The sequence below is a fragment of the Cheilinus undulatus genome, linkage group 2 (genome assembly GCF_018320785.1).
Source record: "Cheilinus undulatus linkage group 2, ASM1832078v1, whole genome shotgun sequence".
Taxonomy (NCBI): domain Eukaryota; kingdom Metazoa; phylum Chordata; class Actinopteri; order Labriformes; family Labridae; genus Cheilinus; species Cheilinus undulatus.
Window position 1 is genome coordinate 19,728,388 of NC_054866.1, and position 22,504 is coordinate 19,750,891.

The 22,504-nt window shown below is 37.9% G+C and overlaps 1 protein-coding gene across 3 annotated transcripts in view; it reads right to left on the reverse strand.

The window, feature by feature from the left end:
• The window catches only part of usp32 (ubiquitin specific peptidase 32), a 97,450-nt gene that overhangs the window by 12,912 nt on the left and 62,034 nt on the right, over positions 1–22,504 (reverse strand). The window contains exons 13-29 of one of the 3 annotated variants that reach the window (XM_041813278.1): positions 22,199–22,385; positions 21,330–21,508; positions 19,150–19,290; positions 17,778–17,943; positions 13,118–13,275; positions 12,331–12,412; positions 12,148–12,222; positions 11,773–11,911; positions 11,574–11,679; positions 10,679–10,852; positions 9,117–9,291; positions 8,879–9,030; positions 4,910–5,021; positions 4,608–4,807; positions 2,060–2,244; positions 1,638–1,724; positions 446–566 (exon numbers count right to left, since the gene is read on the reverse strand). In XM_041813278.1, coding sequence (XP_041669212.1) covers positions 446–566; positions 1,638–1,724; positions 2,060–2,244; positions 4,608–4,807; positions 4,910–5,021; positions 8,879–9,030; positions 9,117–9,291; positions 10,679–10,852; positions 11,574–11,679; positions 11,773–11,911; positions 12,148–12,222; positions 12,331–12,412; positions 13,118–13,275; positions 17,778–17,943; positions 19,150–19,290; positions 21,330–21,508; positions 22,199–22,385 — 2,439 coding nt within the window. Of the gene's footprint in view, positions 1–445; positions 567–1,637; positions 1,725–2,059; positions 2,245–4,607; positions 4,808–4,909; positions 5,022–8,878; positions 9,031–9,116; positions 9,292–10,678; positions 10,853–11,573; positions 11,680–11,772; positions 11,912–12,147; positions 12,223–12,330; positions 12,413–13,117; positions 13,276–17,777; positions 17,944–19,149; positions 19,291–21,329; positions 21,509–22,198; positions 22,416–22,504 lie in introns of all 3 variants that reach the window. The other 2 variants (XM_041813286.1, XM_041813269.1) reach the window with 2 other exon arrangements.

Sequence of the window (22,504 nt, forward strand, 5' to 3'; positions counted from 1 at the left end):
TCCAGCTCTATCCTGTGAAACACAGGATAGAGCTATCAGCTAGCATCTCTTGCTCTCAGTCAGTGACTTATCTAGCTCCATTTCTGTGTCTAGCATGCTAACAGCAATAGGGCCAATCACCCTTTAGCAAGTCTCCCTGGCAAAGGTGAGTCCTTCCTCAATTTATACCATGTCGGTGACCACCAGGGACAGGAGCTGAGGGCTCAGCAGCTGGAGTAGGATATTGCAGTTGCTGTCCTTGCACAGCAAAAAGCTGGGAAGGGTTGGGAGTCGCCCATGGTTTAAGGGATGATGATTTACAATGACTGTCAAAGGGTTTCAAGATTGAAACAGACCTAGTAGTTACTACAGCGGGAAGAAGTAGCACTAGCAAGAAGCACTCTGAAACTGAGGTTGTGGGTCCTGCAGTGCAAAAATAAAGCTTTAAATCATCACATGCTCTTACCCTCTCCTGGGAAGTCTGGTAGCGGAGGTGGAGGGCGGTGGGATCCCAGTCAACAGCGATGTAAGCATTTCCTACAGACGCTCTGTCCTCACAACACTCGACTGTACAACCCCGACAGAATCTGCCAACACCAGTAAGGATTAACTTCCATAGTTAAAAAAACATGAAAACAGATCTGATCAAAAGTCTCAGTTTGTCAGTTCAAGGTTTATTAATCTGATTAAAAACTTTTGCCCTTCTTAACATTAATGTAATTTTCATATTATTAGCAACAAAAATTAAAATTGTTTTATTACATAATGCTGAAGAGATATTACACTACACATAACACAATTCCTCAACTAATATGAACATATTTTTTTAAAATCCATGACTTAGTGATAGATTGAAACATTTTTGAATGTTTTTGTGTGTTATCCATCCACCAAGTCAGAGACATGCAGTTTGGACAATGATCTTTTCTGCACAGCCTGTTTAAGGCAGGACTGTTCCTTCTATTTTCTCAAGCAGCAAAGAGATGTTTTGGTTTTGTCCAGTGTAAAAAAAGAAAGGTAGTGTTACAGCAGAACTTCTTTGTAGCATTAACTGGTATCTCTGTACAGTGCTTAACAAATTTATTAGACCAACTGTCATATTTCTCTCAGAGACCATCCAGCATCATGGAGTGCTTTAAAGCGGACTCTTCATTTTCAGTGAGCTCTCCATGTTTTACCATTTTGAACAGGAATGAGGAATTTCAAACTGAATTCACCCAAATTTGAGCCGGCTCACTGGGCTTCTCTGAGAAGTCAGAAATTAATCAAGCATAACATTCAACCACTAAAACTCATTTTTCTGTTCAGGAATGCAAGTAAATAACTATAATTTGTCATATTAATCAATAAATATTAATGTGCTTTATTATTTTTTCAGGTTTTTTGTAAATCAGTAAATTTGAAAATTCATGGATAACAATAATAATTATATTTTAGCATTACAATATCATTTGGGTTAAAGAGCTTCTACAGATTGGTGTATTAACCACTGCAGAAACATAAAAAATGATTTTGGTAATTACCAATGCTGTTAATTTAGGGCAGCTGTGGCATAAACCTTACTTTGGTTAGGGTTAGGGTGGTCTAATAAATTTGTTAAGCACTGTATATCAGGAAGGTGTAATATGTCAAATCAAAGACATATAAGATAATCTCACCTGTACCAGGGACACCAGGCACATGAGTTACCATCTTTACCAACAACTCGTAAAGTGAAGGGGTACTGGTAGCCCATACTGTCGTCACTGTGGATCAAAGAGGGAAAATTAAGGGCAAGAATCATATTACATCTGCAAAAAGTCAAAACAAAGCTGCAGTTTGTTGTTGTTTCTCTACAGTCACATACTCTGTGTGATATCACAAGTTTTACAGAATTATTCTTGGATCGGGGCACTTTGGGAGTAAATTACACAAGGAAGCGGTAATGGATCTGTCTTTAGATCACTGATACAGATCAGCTCCTTTTCTGATAGTCTGGATCAACTGAGGCCAATCCTAATGATCTTTACTGCATTACGTTACACCATGGCCCAAGTCAGCCCTTCACAATCAGCCTTCTCTCACACAGCTGGCAGCCTACCAGTCTTGTGCGTGGTTGCTGGCTTCCTGGGGGGGCAGCGGGCTTGCCAGGCGGGACACTTGGATCCAGACGGCATCATACAGATCCTTCTTACTGGTGTGAACCGTACAGGGGACAATGAGAGGCATGCCAAACAGACTGGGTCGGTTCTTCTGCGACGACAAGAAGTACAGCTCTGTACGCATCTGCAGGGGACAAAAGAATGTGGAAATCAGAACAGCTCAAACATTGGCATTGATGTTTATCATCGTTCTGTTTTATGACAAACAAAGTGCATATAACAGCAACCTTTCCCACACAGACTCTGCCAACCAAGTATAATGGTTCCTTTTTTCAGTCATGCTGGATCATTAACCTCGTCAAAGACCTCTCCTTGCCCTGTGCCCTGCAAAAAACTCAAATTGATTGTCAGATTTCTAGTAAAAATTACACTTATTAGGAGCCACAAGTCCATATAAACATCTTAACTTAGATATAAAGCATAAAAAACAAAGCCTGATTTAATGGTAACGAGTAAAAATATTTGCTATGCAGCAAGCAAAATGTACTTTTCGAGGGTCTTATGATTAGGTGTTTTAATTTGAATGGAAACCTCCTATTCCAAGACAATCAAGTCTACTTGCTCCATTGCCTTTTTTTCCACTCACTTCAGATAATTCAAGCCTAATTTTTGCATTAAAATCTGTGCCCAAATTTAGATTCAAAACCTGCTCCAGATCACTGATATAGACCAATTTAAGGAAACAGAGTGTTTTCTTAAATCATTAATTTGAGCCCAACTTGTTTTCTTAGTTGTTGTACACTTATTGTTTTTCAATCATGATGACAGAATTCATCAGTAACAGAGAGCGACTTCTCCTGTAGTCACAATGAAATTGCAAGTGAAACTTTTTTCAAAACAAGAGGTTGTTTTTTGGCTCACTTGATATTTAAAACCTGCTGATGAATATTGTTAACAGAGAGGACACACACAGGCAAAGATATAGTGAGAGGTAGAGTGGGATAAGCTGCTGTGTGAGAAGTATTTGTGTTTGATTGTGTGTGTTTAAGAGATCTCAGTAGGAGCAGGATGAGCTGATGAAGGTAGTATATGAAAAATCCCATAAAATAAGATGGATAATCAGCTACATCTGAGGGTAAAAAATATCATGTACAATCAAACAAAATTTAAACAGAACTAGAATGGCCGTCTGAGGCAGCAGACCCACGCCTAAGCAGCGCCACCGAGGAACTGACGCTCCCATTGATTCCTATTGTGTTCAAAATTTCGAAGTCCGAGAAAAACCGAACGGGTGCGCAGATCATCACCAAAATCTAATCGATTCTTCCCTGTCACTATCCCAATATTCCCTGAAAGTTTGGTGAAGATCCGACTTTCCGTTCTGGAGTTATCTTGTACACATACAAAGAAAGAAAGAAAAAAATAAAGATAGAAAGATACGGAACCCTTTCCATAACCCCCTGCCGATTTCATCAGCGTGGGTAATAATGCAAAACATTATAATAGCCAAATGTTGGTAGCACTGGTTAAATGGTAAACAAAGTTAAAAAAGGCCTAAAAAGGCCTAAAAAGAATATTATTACACTGGAAACCAACAAACCCACACAAACTATCCATGCGGCTTAGTGACTTAATGAATTTCATTCAGTTAGAAAAGATAAAATACTCATTGAGAGAGACTAAGAACAAATTTTATTCAATATGGGACCCATTTCTATCATATGTAGGGGGACTAGATGTCTTGCCTGAATGTGTTTAGTTGGCTTCTCCTATTAGGTTATCTGCCCTCCACTGATTCCAGTCTATCTCGGTAACTCATCTTTATCTACTTTTTTTCTTTTCTTTCATTTCAGTACCATTTCCTAAATATTCAGTGTACTGTTTTTGGCCTCACAAGTATTGTCTTGTGTTAGTCTATTCTTTAATGAGACTATGGCTTGGACTGGCTGGCCTGTTTTCCCTTGCATCCCACCTCATATGTTAAAATTGCTCACTTTACAATTAAACCGCACGTGAACTTACATATGTCAAAACAAGGTATAGTGTATCCTCACCCAAGAATGTCTTTTTAATTCAATTTAATTTAATAATCTTATACATGGAGTTGTGTGTCCTTTGTTCTGATGGGGAGGGGTTGGGAGAGTTTTTCTCCTTTTTTCAATTTAAAAAAGAAAAGCTGGAAATATGTATTGTAAGCATACCTGATACATATGTGTACCAAATTCTATGCCTGTAGCTCTTACCCAGTCCCCTATCTTACGTCTGGAACCACCATGGGGCCACTGCACGATGCAAGATTCCACCAATATAGTAACTAGGGAACAATTTTCTGGAAAGTTTGGTGGGTTTTTTAGTATGTTAAAGCCCCAAATAGATAAGATAAATAAAAATTTCTTGCATTTCAATAGGATCCTCATGTCTAGGTCGGTGCTTGCGCCCTAATAATCTGGTTCGTTTGCTCTTAAGTGAGTCTGTATGACAGTGAGTGAGAATTAAGCTGTGTTTGTAGGTGTATGCAGATGTGTTGAATATTTCTACAACTCTCACCATCTTCCTGTGCATGGCGATGATGTATCCAATGAAGGGGCTTTCCTGTATCGGCGTGATGTGTCCGTTTGCAACCCCATTGGCAAGCGGGGTCTCTGGGCTGCAGGGGACCCCTGTGCTGGGTCCTCCATTGGGAATGAGGACAGGTTTGTTCCCCAGGATTCCATTCGCAGCTGAACCATTAGCGATTGGGGTGATGTCTGAAAAAGAAGATAACCGTACAAAGGAATGAGGAAATTCATCTATAAGGACTCAGACAGATCCCTGCAGGTAGAAGTTAAAAGATAACTCAACAGGCTCACCTGTCAGTGTAGGTGAGCTCAGAGACGTGGGTGAACCTGGCACAGGGATCTCAAATGCACACAGGAAGCCGTTGACAGACAGACGCACCTTCTGGTTGTCCTGGGGGAAGTTCTGAATTAAAAAAAACATAACAGAGTTCATCACTAGTAGCAGGACGGTAACAGAAAACAGATACACAGAAATCATGAAGGTTTAAACACAAGCTATATATTGTAGAAGGAAATAGTTACAGACTCTTGTTAACTCATGCCTTGCCATGTGATGTGTTTTCTTTTGCTTCCTTGCCTAAAGTTTCCAGAGGAAAAGACAAGAAAACAACACCACAGAAAAGGAAGAAAACTGCCAAACGTTAATACTGAAAGAAGCTGCTTACTTTCCTGCTGAGTAAAGAAGTGCACAGAACTAAAAATAGAAAGTTCTTCTTTTTTTCGCAGAGCAGGAGCAATTAGATTAGTGATATTTACACTAATCCAGCTGGCTCCTTTCTGAGCCAGAAAACCTGCAATGACCACAGCAACGTGTCCTTAAAACAGTGTCAGGAGGAAGCGTGTTCTGGCAGAAGAATGGCACGTGGAGAGGTGAGTCATGGCATTAAAGGGCTAAATCCATGTGAGATGATGAGCCACATCAGGTCTTATGTCTTATATCCTCATGTACAGTGCTTAACAAATTTATTAGACCACCCTAACCCTAATCAAAGTAAGGTTTATGCCACAGCTGCCCTAAATTAACAGCATTGGTAATTACCAAAATCATTTTTTATGTTACTGCAATGGTTAATACACCAATATGTAGAAGCTCTTTAACCCAAATGATATTTTTAATGCTAAAATATAATAATTATTGTTATCCATGAATTTTCAAATTTACTGATTTACAAAAAAACTGAAAAAATAATAAAGCACAGTAATATTTCTTGATTAATATGTCAAATTATAGTTATTTACTTGCATTCCTGAACAGAAAATGAGTTTTAGTGGTTGACTGTTATGCTTGATTAATTTCTGACTTCTCAGAGAAGCCCAGTGAGCCGGCCCAAATTTGGGTGAATTCAGTTAGAAATCCCTCATTCCTGTTCAAAATGATAAAACGTGAGGGCTCACTGAAAATGAAAGAGTCCGCATTAAAGCACTTCATGATGCTGGATGGTCTTTGAGACAAATATAACAGGTGGTCTAATAAATTTGTTAAACACTGTATTTGATGAATGTGTAGAAGATATAATGCCAGACTTCTTATAGGATCTATTAGTCATCCCCTTAACTCTTGTTTTTGTTTGTGTGTTGTTAGCCTCGGGGAACAACAAAGTTTGGAAACTACAAAGTACAGGGAGCAGAACGGGGATAGTTCTTACTGAAATAGCAGAACGTAGAGGCATTCAAAAAACTCTGAAAAGCACTTTTAGGTTACAAAGATTGTTGAAATGCTATTAATCTGGGTTTTGGGGGAGTGGTGGCTGAGCTAAGGCCAATTTGAGCCAAAAGACTGACCCAGATCTCTCATTGGGATAAGTTTGAAGTATTTGGTAAAACTATCTAAAACACAGTCAAGGTAATATTTGGAAATCAAACAGCTACAACATTAGACTCATGTAGAATGATTTGAGTGATAAAAAGGAGGAACAGGTAGTAGCTTTATCTTAGACAGCTGAATCACATTCACATGACACTTTGTAAAAATAAATTAATTTTTCCCTTTTCATTCGCTCCTTCTTGTGTTATGGCACCATATTTTTGTTTACAATTTCTAATTTCATCCAAAAAAGTGTAGATGAGCAGATTTTTTATGATGCTGTGGATCAGAAAAAAACATTTACAGAATGTTTCCTTGATTTGTTTAATTTCACCTTGATGAGCTCAAGTCTGATGACAATTCATCTTCTGGAAACTACAACCAAGCTTTTAGGGTTTTCTGGTATAGCCACAGAATAAAAGACCTGCCTGACCCTCTGTTTGCAGTCAAACTATCAACGTGAGAGGTGAAAATGATGCTGGGGTTGCATGACATCTTGTGGCAGACTGTCAGCTGTACTTACATGTCAGACATATAAATCATGTGGATTATTTTGGATTAACAGTCATTAGATGATTGTCCTCTGCTGGTGGGTTCAGGCTAGGGCTGCCGGATTGTAGCAAAACACATAATTAACATTGTTTGATCAATGCTGAGATCATGTTCATTACACATGATCACACACTGATTTGACAACTTCTACATCCCATGCATTTTGTGGACTTATACAGGTAATTGTTCAACACTCAACTGAAAATTAATGCATACAAAATACAAATATCTATAAATACAAATATCTAAAATTTATAAATCAGAAGTAAATAAGCGATGTTGTTAGAGTAGTGGTGGTGTACTCTTGTGGCATATGAGCGTATGCAGGACAGTCCTAGTTTAATCTTTAATCTTTTTTTTCTATGGCGAGCACAAGTTGCAGCAGAGTGGCAGATCATGTCTGCAGACAATCAGTTTTTTATGTGCAGCCTGCAGAAATTTGAACAGATTATCACAGATTACAAACATATACTGTAATACTTTGAATTAAAGGGATATTAATGTATTTTTGAAGTTGGGTTCTATGAGGAACTTGGCAATGGTAGTGGCATTACTCTCTACAGATTTCAGTGTGCGTTGCCCCTTCAAACAGGATGCACTTGGAGAAGCTAGGTGATGCAGCATAGCAGACTGTTACAGTTGCTCTGTGCAATGTAAAGTAATTTAAAGTGAAAATTAGTTAAAAAAAAAAACAACAACAACAACAACAACAACAACAATGCAAGCTTCATCTACATGCTCTTCCACTTGAGCGTGTTTGAACAGCTGTTTGGATTTGCAGGCTTCACCAGAGGAAACAACAAGAAGCTAAGCTAAAACATCACCAAAGGGGGTGACTTCGACTCAAGTGATGATGATGAGCAGCCAGATGTAGATACAAGGGGATACACGTATGGACCAAAGTACAAAGAGGAATTTCTACAGATGGAGACTCAGTGGTAAGAAAGAGGGGAGATAAACTTAAGTGGAGACTAGTTAGTAGGAGAGATCCTAAGTTACCTGGTGGTGTAGATGTGTAAACTCTGAGCCCATGTCCATGAGAGCTATTGTTGTCACAGGTGGGACCTAACACTTCTTCAGATAATTACTGATCAAGGATAGCAGCTCACAGATGCCCGCAGCCTGCATCACTCTTCATCCAGAGTTCCCTGACTTACTTGGCGCCAGTGTTTTAACAACCATCTTCAACTTTTTAAAGCTAAATTAGAGAAAACAACCCTGACCAGAAGAGCTGAGCAGAAATATAACATCCAAGTAAGTTTATGGCCGTTGCTTTATTCCTCTACTGGCTAAAACAAGAAAAGCTATAGTCAACACAATATGTTTACCTTATGAAAACAATGTATCAGCTGTTGAAGTGGAAATCTGAGTTGAGCTGTTTGTGTTGTATTGTGTTGATGTGTATGACCTGTCTGACCACAGGAAGAATAGCTAATGCTTTTGCTAGTACTTGCGGGGATCCTAATAAAGAAAGAAAGAAACTAGTTTTATATTAGTTGCTTGACGCTTCCTCTGACGAAACCCAAACAGCTGTTTAGATACGCTGACACAGAAGAGCACTTCAGCACTTTAGCCAGTAGCCAAAGCTTACATTGCAAAACAGTGCCAAACACAAAGGTTTTCTGGGCAAAAAAAGAAACACTTAAAAAATGTTCAATATGGCATACAATTTAGCCAACATAATTTTTTAGCCCATATTTACATAACACTACATCATGCAGAGAAACTGTACCTGCCTGCTACACTGTTTAGCCTAGCTTCTCCAAGAGTGCCCTGTTCGAAGAGGCTCTGACTGCTGAAATCATAGGAGGCTAATGGCACTAATATTGCCAAGCACCTTATATAAGATTCTTCATTAAAAAGAATTTCCCTTTAATTTGATCAGTATGAAAACAGACTCATACCTTGATGTTGGAGCTGTGGACCTCAGCCAACAGGATCTGTTCTGGCTTTAGACTGCAGAGTTCACTCAGTTGTTTCTTCAGCCCTGTGTACTTCTCATCCATGTTCAGCCTCAAGCCATACCGCACAGGCGTGGAGCCGTCCAGTTTGATCACTACAAACATGACACGACATTACACATGAGCAAAGGTTCTGTTATATAACATTCATGCTCAGAGTCTCCTCTTGCCCCTCTCTCACCTGTGATCTCCAGGTGCATGGAGCTGTCCATGGGCAGTGGCAGGGACAGGAAGTTGAAGGGGTCAAAGCGAGCACTTATGTGTCCGCATGTCTTACACTTCACCTGTGACTTGAGCTGACCGTGGAACAGATCCACTACAATGGAGCGGTTTCTGCGCAGATGGTTCTCCCATGCCTGAACACAAACATGGACACACAAACACAAAAACACTAACAGTAAGTAGTGAGATCACTCTCCACTAATCCTGTAAATCCCTCCCCACAGGACAAACAGCAACACAAACAGCAACAATTTAAAGCTTCGAAAAAACTGTCAAGAATAATGCATTAATTGTATCTAAGAATAGTTTTCACTCAAAAGGCACCAATGTAAGGATCCTTTTAATCATTTAATTTCATATTAATTTGTTATTTTTTTCTCTGAATATACAACACCAATTTACTGATAGCTTGGCACATACAAATTCTAAGAATGAATGTAAACAAAAATACATGAATCATTTAAAATTAATCTAAAGATAAAAAATAAATGATTTAGGAAAGCCTGGTTTTATTTACATTTTGTACATCATGCTAAAACTTTAAAAAATCAATTAAACAGATGTATGGAAAGTTTTGTATGTAAGGAAAAGGACTTAGGTAAATGCATGAATAAATACATTATTAGGGCTGTCAAATGATTATTTTGTGAAAATTGTGATCAGCTGCTGGATTTAATATTTAATGAGGAATTATTCTTAATTTCAAATTAAAAAAAATACATTTCAAATAGTACCCTTCACCTGAAAATCTACATTTTCTGATAATGAGGTTATTTTCAGGGGCAGCCTAATAATTATATTGCTTTTAATCCTTTATTAGATTTTAATAAAGGATTAAAAGCAGACAGTTCCTTTGACTTCATGGCTTGATTTTCTCTCTGATATGCATTGTTAACAGTAAGGCCTTCTATAGAGAGGTATGTGCCTTTCGAAATCATGTCCAACCAATTTCTTTATCACATGTGGACTCTAATCAAGGTGTAGAAACATCTCAGCAATGATCTGGAGAAATGGGAGGCACCTGAGCTAAATTTCAAGTGTTTTTGCAAACTGTCTAAATACTAACTTCAATGTGATATTTCATTTTTTTAATTTTCATAAATTTGAAAAAAATTCCAAAATTTTGTTTTTCACTTTGTCATCATGGGGTATTTAGTGTACATTAATAAGAGAAAAATATAACTTTTTTTGGCTGTAGCATCAGGATGCAACAAAAAAAAGATTAAAAAGTGAAAGGGGTCTGAATACTTTTTGAATGCACTGTATATTTTTTAAATAGCTCCTTTAGCAGTCCTATAACTCCACAGATTGGAACACATGGTCGTCATTTAACTTTGTGTATGTATTATTGGTTTATGAGCTGTTTTTAGCATCAGTATTATTTCAGATTTTACCTTATATTTCATCTCTCTGGTGGAAAATTTATTGACATCTGCATGTCACAGTGTTAATTTATGTTTTTTCTATGTTAATCTGAACAACTTGCTCCTAGAGAAATTATTATAGTGTGTAATATCTGACCTCGGAGGCGACCTCCCAGTCCGGCCTGCCGTCACTGTCCTTCAGCTCCACATACGGTTTCTCATGGACGCGGTTCAGGTCTTCATGAAGGCCATCTAGGAGGAAGGCCAGCAGCTCCTGAGAGTCCTGCTGCTGGAAGCCATTAAAGCGTGGGGCGTACTTTGCTATCGTCCACTTCAGAGAAAGAAATGACATCAAAAGCTTAATTTTATGCCTGCCATGGCACCAGGATTTTAGTCAAATCAAATGTTTTGACACCACAGCAACAAACATACATGAACTAGGCACCCAGTATTTGATTATTTCTTTTTAATGCAGAGAAACTCCTGCACACTGTAACAAAAACTTTCTAAGAGCATTTTTGCAGCTAAGACAGTGTGCTCTCTTGCTCTCCCTCACTGGCAGCAGCTTTTGGTTAAAATGCAACTTAAGATCTTAATTTTTTTTTTTTTTTTAAAGCTTTGGTAATTTTCAGTATCATCCATTACTAGAATAACAGTAATTTTATCTAAAACACATGATATTACAACTATTAATGGCATTGACAGCTTAATATAATTCCATTTCAGTCTAAAGCATTTTTAAAGTTTGAAGGCAGTGAGTTTTGCTTCATGTTTATTCAGCTTGCAGGAAGTGGAGGAAAATTAAAAGCATGACAAAACATCTTCAAAAAACATCTATGGTGTCTGCTTCATGTTCATTCTGTACAGGATGAATGTAATCTGTATGTACTTGTGTGAATAAACAGTAACAATACACATTAGACAATGGCTTTAGTGTTTTGCCGCATCTTTCAGTCAGCAAAGTTTCATTCTAAAGAAAATAAAAAATGTGGGTGTAGTTTAGCCCTGTTGGCTGTTTCATTGAAAACTGAAATGTTTTTGACCCCACTCACCCTCAGTTTAAGTGGAGCTACGTTCTTCTGTGTCCCACTCCACAGCTCCATCACCAGGTCACCATAACATTTGGCCATGTGACCTCGCATCCCAATGGGATTTGTTCTGTAAATGCCCAAAAAACATGCTAGTTAAAGCTACAGGCTGAGAGAAACAGTGGCAGAGTTTATGCAATAGTGAAACCAGCCGAGACATCACCTGTTGAGTTCATAGAGGTGTCTTCCAGAGATAAAGTAGTCTGTGAGGGGCTTTGTGTTGCTCACACACTGAATACTGGAGTTCATGAAGCACGTGTTGCCAAGGTTACTGAGGCCAGTCGCTCCTTTCTCTGTAGGAACTGGAGTAGAAAACAAAGACGTACTGATCAGACTTAAAACACAAGACTCAACATCTTTTACAGAACTGCATAAAATATTTACTTTTTTTACGATTCGAAAATGTCAATTATTTCCTGAAAATTTAATTGATCCCCCATGTTCCACAAAAATGAGCAGAATTCAAACACAACAACCAAACCACCTTCTATGTGGCCCTCAGGGAACAAAGAAGCTTAGTGATCATCTTCCAGCTTACCTTTGTGTCTGTCCATCTTACTACTGTTGGCAATGAAGGACATTTCCTCAGGCCAGCTCATGTCTTTGTTCCTGACTGTGGAAAGAGAGAAGCATGATTCAAAGAGCCCTGTAGTAGTTTGAAATGTCTGTCTGTTTTTTCCTGGAAAGAAATTAGACATTAACATGGAGGTGTGTTCCTTACCTTCAATAACCAGCTGCTGCTCGTCCTGGATCTTCAGGCTCTCCAGTGTGTGATCTTCATCGTCCAGGAGAGTGAGGTAGTTCTGCAGATGAAAAATTAAGAAGCTTCATTTTGTTTCTTTTGCATCAGCTCATTTTTAGTTTTGCATTTATGTACATATAACGTAAAGAGATGCGGACATTTTTGGAGTTGATACTGTTGGATTTATGACAATATCCAAATTCAGAACTTTAATATGATACTTGAAATGAACAAACATAATCAATACCCCTTTTAATATGCCTGCTTTAAAAATAGAAGTGGTGGACACCAAATATTGGGTCGTTTCTTGTTTTTATTCACCAATAAACTATGTGCTGTAATAACATGCTGACCTGCATGTCACAATAACTCATTGGGGTTTAAATATTTGAAAAAGGCTATTTTAGCAGCAGGTATAACAGGCATATGAAAACTTCACAGCAAAAAAAGTCATATCTAGCTTAGAGCTCCTCAACAAAGTTTTTATCATCCTAAAAGTGTTCTGAATACATGAACAAGGTTGAGCTGTGAATACCAATAATACTTAAATGAGCCACTTTTTGATTCAAGCTCATTATTGGATAACATGACAAGATGACTGGAAACTAAATTGAAACACAAATTTAGATTTTAAAATAATTAAAGGCTTTAACTTTGTAATACGAATCCTGTTAACATAACCAGTCATCCGGAGAAATTTTATATCATCATGACTGATTAGTCTTTGGCATTTCATAAAAGTTAGAGGTGACAGTGTGCAGCATACCTCACTGTTGTAGAGCCAGAGTCTCATGTCCTCCTCTTTGATGCGGAGTCTCTGGGACAGGTAAAGGTGGATGTCTTTGATGGTGCTCATGCGGCTGAAACAGCCTGTGTAGGCTAGGACCCTCTTCAGAGGAGCGTTGGGTGATGGTACGCTGCCCGCTAGGGAACACAAAGATGAGAGTGAAGATCTCAACAGCCTGTTAGAAATCTTTATATGATCATTTGACTTTTTCCCATCTGGAAGGACTTCAAATCGAGGGTATGCCAGAGGCATCAGTCAGTGACAGAGCAATCATAGGCTACTGAGCCTGCTCAGCCTGATAAATGTCTCTCTTTGTGACATTATAATGACAGTCATAATAGTATCCACCCCTCACCTGGTATCTACCCACAACTTCTGAGCTAAACATCTGCTAGTCTGCCATTGTTTTTCCTGGCGAGTGAGGAGCTTCAACAATAATGTCGAGCTCAGCTAGAGGCTGCTCTGTTGTTGGCTGCAAAGACCAAGATGTGTCTTTACGTTGCATTTCTGCCTCAGAGGACCTAAAAGGGATGCAGCTGGACTTTATTGTTTATGGAAATATCTTGTCAACAGTTGGGAAAGACTTGTTTATGTAAATCAAACAATTTACACTGGTGCGCCTCTTCACTGTTAGGCAGTCATTGTAGGACTAGCTGCAGCTCCTTCTAAAATAGGGGTTAGTACCAACTATCAGTGATAAATCTAATGACAAAGTGGAAGTATCTTAAAATACCAGGATATTCTGTTTTTTGGATGTTAAGTACAAGTTAATAACATTAGCAAAATTAGTAATAGCCTGGATATAAGCTTGTGTCATTCACATAGCTGGATTAGCAACATTAGCTTTGATTTAAAAAGCTGTAGATGAGCTGTTTCATTCACATAGTGGGGTCTGACTCAGGTTCAGACATGTACAACTAGACCACTGTATTGTCTCTGATGAGTTTAGAGGTGGTTTATACAGGGTCAAAAACCTCCTCAAATATGCGACCCATATTTTATTTTTACAAAAACATGGCACAGTTAATAGGTGGACCTATGTGATCTATAATGTATAAATGTAGGGGAGGGTGTTTCAAAGCTGATATTTGTCTGTTTCATTCCAATCTCTAAAGGCAGACATATTTTTGGTTGTTTGGCTGTCTGACACAGGGGGCATGTCCAGGTGGGAAAGTGATGCAAATGCATACCCTCTATTGTAAATTAGAAGAGGCACAGACGCAGACAAATGAATAATACCACCAACAACATTCTGGGGACTGAGGATTAGTTGTAAGGAAGCAGCAAGAAAGGGCTTTTCTGTCAATCAATACAGACTTGATTTGTCAATCAAAGTGGTGCATTTAGTGGACTTAGATTAGATTAAATCAAATACAAAACAACACATTAGTTTTATTAAATCAGTTTAAAGCCTTACAAAACTAAAATCAGTTTCACATTATTCTTCAAAGAAGTGATTTTAATACTTCTTTCAATCTGCACAGCTTTGCTACTCAACCAGAAAAAAACAGTCCTGTACACTTGTCCAAGTGTTATGTTGCTGCCCTCAAGCTCCTGGAGGACATTATATCGAATATGAGGCAGAATTAGATCCACTGCAGATACATGGCCTTGTGCACAACAGAGGTACTAAATGTTGAGTAGCTGCTCTGACTCAGAATGATGGAGGCCAAAGCTTCTCCAGGGAAACCTGATACTTCAAGTGGAGCAGTGCTCTCGAGCTCAGAGCTGATGATGCCATCTCCAACCTGATTACTCCAGAGCAAATGTACACATCTCCACTCTCATTTGTAGTTTAGACTTGTCCAATAGATCCATTTAGACATGATGTAAGGGACAACATGCACGGGACTGAGTGGGTCTATATCTAGGGTTTCTACCATTGCATAGATTATACCAAAGACAAGCTAACTGGAATAAAATGACTGAAATGAGTCTGGCTTACAGTCTCCATAACGTAACAAGAAAATGAATCCTTTTTCCTACTATGTGACAAATGGATCTCTTCAGGGTTAAAAACTGAAGCCAAAGAGAAAGTGGGGAAAAGGCACCTCATCATAAGGCTGGCTCAGAAAACAAATGCCAATGTCCTCAGAAGTCACACCATGGGTGGGAAACACAGCTGGTGTCGTAATGTTGCAAATCCTTTGAAGGCTTACTATGCCATCATCTGAATATGCAACAGTTTAATATGCTAGAATAAGTAAAGTGGTTTAATTACTTTAGAACTCCCTCTGGGTTTGTTGTTCTCAGCTCTGTTCAAACTGATGGGCCGATGCTTCTATCAGCTTGTTCAACATGTTTCATACGTTATTTTTTTTTTAAGACTCCCTCTCTAACTGGTAGTCTTGCCACAACTTGGTGATGAAACACAGCAATGCCTACTCAGAGACACCGGACATCATTCACCAACTGCTCTTAAAAAAAAAAAAAATTACTTATTTTCATACTCCCTTTATTCATTTCTTTGCTTTAGTTATATTGTGTAGGTAGGGGTGAATGGGTGTGAGTGTCCAAATGGAAAAGTGTGTCTGAGAGAACGTACCAGTCTGTTTGTTGAATGTTTAATTCTTCCTCTTATGCAGAACAGATTAATGCCATGACATAAGTTATGTATGAATGTTTGCCAAATTGTATATACTTGTATTTAATTTTGTTGTTGGGGAAAAAAAGTTAAATATGTAAACCATGAGGTGTAACACTTGAAATTATAAAGTTGCAAAAAAAGGAAAATTGTTATATCTACTCTTATCAGACCTCAAGTTGTAAAATTCCAAAATATAAAATAGCATATGACAACTTACATTTCCTTTTTACTGTTTTGCTTAAATTAGCACATTTGTATTATTAAATAACATGATTAAATACATGATTTGAACAACTATGATTTCATAACGCAACATTTGATCCTAACTGCTAAATGTTAAGCTATGAATATAAACTTAATATTCCAGAGAGATTTTTTTTCCTAAACACTTATTTGAAACAATAAACCCACCTATGGGTAACTTATCATTGTATTTAAAGATGATCCATCACTTCACAGCGTCAGATTTTAGAATAAATGTGGGTTTCCACCAACTCATATTCAATTTGCAAACAATATGAGATATGATCTACTACTCCCTTCTGTTTCCAGTTATTTTACTGCCACAGTTGTCTATTTTGTCCTGATAACAGAATGATAATTTCTGACAGCACTGCTGTCTGAACTAGTGAAATGAATGATCATATTTTTGTTGTTGTTGTGTGTATTTAGTAATTTAATACTGACAGTACTTAATATAATGTCATTAAATCAGCCTTGCAATATATCCTTTCCTAGTTGCTCCAGAATTTTTTACATCTTGTATGCAACTGTTTAAATTTCTCAATCTGGCCTGTGCTCTCTCTACTTCTCTTTTTTAACCTGTGTGACTTCTGTGTATGTGCTGTGTGCCCACAGCTCTGCAGTCTCATGCCCATTTATGGGCAAAAAAGGGGTGTGGCTCCATGTTAATTAGGGAAAAATCATGCCTGAGCTTCCAGCTTGTAAGGAAATGGCATTCATTAATTTAAGAACACAGACATGAACTATTCAGCAGTTTAAGAACAAGTCAAAAATCTAGCAGAGATTTTTCTTGGGAACAAATATTAATATTTTAAAAATGTTGGTGAATGATGCACATAATTTGCAGGGGTAAAATGGTGATTGGTTTTGCTAAGTGCACTCTCAGTCAGGATGCAGGTATTGGACATTTACCCATCAATGGATCATTTGGGCTCTGACATCATGATGTTAATTCTTTGTAGGCTTGCATAAACTATATATTTAAGATGTCCTGCACACTACAGCAAACCGTTTGTCTGATGAAGGTCTAGTATTTGTGAAACAATGCCAGTGAATGTAGTGTAACATTTGACTGACACATTACTTTCCTATGCATCTATTCAACGATTGATGTGTGATTTCTACTTTGGAAAACCTGAGAAATAAAATGATTCATCAGGTTTCTTCTAATTGTAAAAAAGGAACCTGACTCAAAGTAGAGCTTTCTATCCTTATTGTAACATCTGAAGAAATGTTGCTGTGTTAGCAATGTGGATAGAGACCCAGAGGGAAATGCCAAACTTTTTCCAGCAGAAATAAACATTTTTTCAGATGAAATCAATCTGGAGCTAAGGGTGAACATCTATTTGAAACAGATCAACATTCCTTGGTTTAGAAGTATTTTTAATTTTGGTTAAGGATACTAAACAAGACAAATCAAATTCAAAGAGCGTGTGTGTCTACTGCCTTGCTGTAAAGCTCTGTCTGATATTTCCAACTTGAGCCACAATATCATCAGGTCCAAGACTGTTCAAAGTTTGTTTACTTTGATACTGAAAAATAATAATGAAAGTGAATGTAAGACACCACAAGTGTTTTGTCAAAACTAACACATGAGCAGCAAAGTCTGTGACAATTGAAAGATTCAAATCGTTTCGAGAGATCAGCAGTCTGTCCCCTTCATGGGCTGTTGGTTTATCCCACCGCCCACTCCAGAGCACTGCCAGGGCAGGATCAGTCCACTTTGGGAAGATTAAAGGGAGGGATGCAGGGAACTCAATGAAGCATTTGTCGACGGCTTGCTCTGGTCTTGCTGCAGGCTTACATTACCTCTTGCTGCGGGTAAATACGGAGGGAACATTCGCAGGCTGGTCATACCCATATTGACCCAGATGTTGGACTGGGGGGAGCGTGTGGCCGGCTGCTGACGGAGGAAGAGTAGGTAGCGGGGGAAGAGTTCCAGCTCTGCTTGGCTTGTCTTACTATCCAAGATCACCTACAAGGCCAGAGAGAGGGAAGTATTACCTCTGTAGTTCTCTACCAACTACATTATTCCCTTAATAAAGGATTAAAGAGCAAAATAAAAACAAAAACCCTTACATAAATATATATATATATATATATATATATATAAATATATATATAAAAACAATGAGTTGTCAGATTTCTACCCTGAATGGCTTTAAGGATCATTATGGCCAAGTTCTTAGATTTTGTGCATCACTTGCTCCAGAGTATTCTAACTATGTTTACAGCTTGTTTTGTCTGAAAAACAATGCTTCATTAAGCAATGACAGTTGGTGGTACATCAGAGCTATATTTGGACAGAAATATGTTTAACCATTCGCTGAAGTATGCATCATACATGATAGGGTTGTTGAGATCAGTTTTTGGGGAAATGTGCTACAAAATAATGTTAAAGCAGTGTTAATCTGAATCTCAAAATCATATTTATTCATTTTATTATGCCAGCTTTAGCTAACATGTTTCTTGTGAATCTAAAGTAAATCAAGATCTTTTTTTCCCATAATAAAATTTGGAACAATTCATCTGATGGTGGTAAAAAACTAGTTTGAATTTCATCTGACTGCATTAAAATGATGTGAACCTATGCAATAATGAGTGAGGGAGAAAGAATTGCTCGTAAAATATTTCTTCTTACATACTGCTATAAAGTTAGACATTTCAGTTGTTTTTTTTTGTTGCAAAAGCTTGTATTGTAATATCATTAAAGTGATGATTTCCTCTGTAGCCCTTAAACATGAGGCATAAAAAATCTTGACAGTCTTATTGCATTAGTGATGTTTTAGGTAAAAAAAAAGAAGTATTTCAAGGAAGACTTATTTATTATAAATTGACAAATGGTCAGACTATGTTTTATTCAATTTTGGATGCACAGGTTCTTTATTTGTTTTTAATGTATTTATTTTTACATTTACTTCATTTTAGCATCATGACATGTATTTTAGACTTATCTGGCTATAACACCAGTCCACCTACTTTTCTTATAAATATTGTTTTATTCATTCTCAAATTTTAAAGAAACTGCAGTGATATGCCAATAATGTATAATCAGTTAAATCCACGCTTGCCTAAGTCTAACCTGTTCATATGCCATGTACAGCTCACAAATCCCACATTAACATCACAGTGACAGCTATCCACAGTAGATAATGAGTGTGTTTTTTCAGTATAAACTCACCGGTCGTGGCAGGCTGAGGTTGGCACCGTACCAGTGGTAGAGTGCCCGCCACACCGGTTCTGGCACAATCTCAAAGTCTCTGCCCAGTGGCAGCTGCAAGGAGCGCTTCAGTCGGCCGCCCTCCATGGTTAACGTGGGGGCCTGCAGGGACAAAGCATTCAAACATGTTCAGAAAAAAACAGCACTCTGCCTGCTTGAATTACAGATAATAGACAGGGATCGTATCCACTGTTATTACAGCAAAATACAGAGATAAGTCAGAAGAAAGAGGAAGCATCATCTGGTCACTGAGAGCTCAGACCAGCAGAGGAGGAGTTACTCTTAACTTGGAATCTGGTGAACTAAGAGGAATCTGGAAGAAATATTCCTCTAACACACTGTTTGGTACGTGTTAAAGATGTCTGTAAATATAAACCAGCGGCTCAAAGATCCAGATCACAGCTGTGTCGTAATGGCATGTCTCTGTCGATCAGCTCAGACAATAAATCCTGAGTGATCATATTGATCTTGGAGTTTTCTCTGAGACGGAGGAGTTTCCCTGTTCTCGTATGACAAACATGAAGCAGAGAAAAGCTGTGAACATGATGCATGATCAGTGTTGACTGAGAGATTTATCTGATGTAGCCATCACCTTGCCAAAACTGGAGCTCAAACTAAAACATTGTTTTATCTGGAAATAATCACACAAGCTGCTAAAAATTTAAAATGTGCAGACAAAACTGGAGGTTACATGCCATCTTTTCTAAAATACGTTATTTCAGTGTGACACAGAAATAAACAAACAAACCTAAAGCCTATTTGTTCAAGGATAAAACCTCATTAGATTTTACTTTAACTACCCTTCAGTAAAGGACAACATACACTTGTCTCTTTAATGTGAGTTTCCTCATACCCAAGTTCTCTTAACAGCAAGAAGAGTGCTATTTTATTCACAACAATAATATGAGTCCTTCAGGACTGAGAGCTAGGGAAGGACTACAGTTGTTAAAATGTTCAGCATATTTTAGTTACTGCTTGTTTAAGAATGATATCATCCATGTTATTTGATGATTCACATTGTTAAGTACCAAATATTTTAATAAGCTCCCAATTTCTTGTTGCCTTTTCAAACAAAGCTGCCACAAGTCAAAAAGAGAGAGCCCTGCCCAAACTGCACAGAAACATTGTACAAAAACAATAGAGACAGTGTGCAGTTTTCCTAAAATTTTTGGCAACTAAAACAAAAAAATGCCCAATATTTGGTGCCTATTGAAACACTGCCAGGTGTTTGTGCAATTTAGACAGTGTGCCAGAGTTTGCCTGTGGTTTTTAATAGATACAGTCCTCTATTTTTAACTTGTCTTAGGAATTGTGGGGCTAAATTCATTAGTGTGTCTGCTTAAATTTAACTAATATTCTTGGAAGGAGTTTGAATTGAATCACAACTTTTTTCTTAGAAAATACTGATAGTGATTGATTCTTATTAGCAATGAATCAAGGTTTAAAAAGTAAAAAGTAGCATGAAGACCACTAAAGAAAATGCTGCTCTAGCATCCTCTGTGCTAATCCCTGCACTTGTCGCCAATGTTCACAGACTTGCAGTCGCTTAAACAAGACTACGCTGATTGATACTGTCCCTTTTTTCTCAAATGACTGGTTGGTGTGATGTATCTCCTACCAAGAACAAGTTCAGCTTGAGGCTTTTGCAGGATGGATCTGTCTAATGACAGACATGGAATCTTGCCAGGTTATTGGATTGCAGGGTTAAGCTATTCAAAGAAAGTAGACAAAATTATTTGTAACCAGTGAGCTCAGAGGTTTTGGTTTGTGTACTCCTTTTTAAGTTAATTAAATTCTGACGACCTGTGGTGTGTTTTAAAATAAGGCAAGGCTAACAATATCACGACTCAAAAACAATTTTTTCTCTTCACAATCAAATAAATAAACCTAATATTTGTATTTGACTTTACTTTGTACGTTTTTAAAAATCTACTGAATCACATTTTTTTATAAAATATATCCAATGTGTTCTCATCAAATCTCAATGATTAAAAAGCCTCATTCCACTACATTTGACCAATGACAACTCATGACCAAGCTCCTGAGCACATTGAAAATAAAAAACAGTTTAGATTTAAAACATTTCATGTAAATAAGCCAAACAGTCTATGTTTTATTCACGACACAACAAACCAACTTGCCTTCATGGCGTCAGTGTTGACCAGGGGCTGGTTGTCGATTGCTCCGGGTCTCTGTGCTGCCAGCTGAGAGGGGAGGTGTCCGTTAGCTCCGGAAAAACACTGATTGTTGTTGTCGGACACATTGTGTTGACGGGCAAAACAGCTCTCTGTAGCTGAGGGAGCTACCTGAGGGCTCAAGGCTGCAGCGACAGATTAGAGGGAAAAAAATTATCAATCAGAAACAGAAAGTAATACATTTCTCTAACTTGTAAGGCAACCTTTAAAAAAAAAAAAAAAAACATGAGGTTAAAAAAATTTATTTCTCAGTGACTTTGGATGTCACAGCTTGTGAGCTAAGCTGCAGCTTGCTTGTTTGTTAATGCTCACCTTGTTTTTTAGTTATGATTACTTCAGCGATATTTGATAGCAAATATTCTACAAAGAAAAAATATCTGCAGAGGTGGAAGAAAAGAGATCCACTACAACAAATGCAGTTTTAAATTGTGGTTCTTTTTGTTACTACGGTTCATTGAATAACAGATTGTATTGTTTTAAAACACATGATATTGAAAATGTATCAAATCCTTTTTAATTTTGACAACTCTAGGGCTGATCTGAGGCAAGTAACAAGCAACAAATTAACATAGCTTCCCATCGAACAGCTTAATCTATTTTATAAACGCACTGTGAACTGGGTACCACAGCTATAATCATGAAAAGTTCCTGTCTTAGTTTCATCTTCGTATTTGGACAGCAGCTTCTGAATAAAATGGTAAAGCTGCATTAAACCAGCAGGGAAACAAAAAAATAATAATTTAAAGCCTGAAAATAAAGAAGCAGCAGTATCCTTGTTAGTAAGCGTTGTGATTAACTGCAGTGTCCAGACTCACCGCTCTCTGTAGCTTCAGATGCACTGGAAATGGCATCAGGTGACCTCTCCTCAGTGGGGCTGACCTGACTAAAGGTTCCCAGTCCTCCCAGTCTGTCTGGTGGACTGTGCTCTACAGTGGCTGTGGCCATGGGGGTCCGCAGCGAGCTCAGGATGGACGGCTGCTCCACCACGATGCCTTTATGCTCCTGTGTGGGAAGACAGATGCAGGGACTGCCCTGTCATTGTTTACCTGAGATTAATGTGCTGTTTGTTTTCTTTGAGTTCACTACATCTATCCCAGTGTGCTGCTATATAATAAGTGATA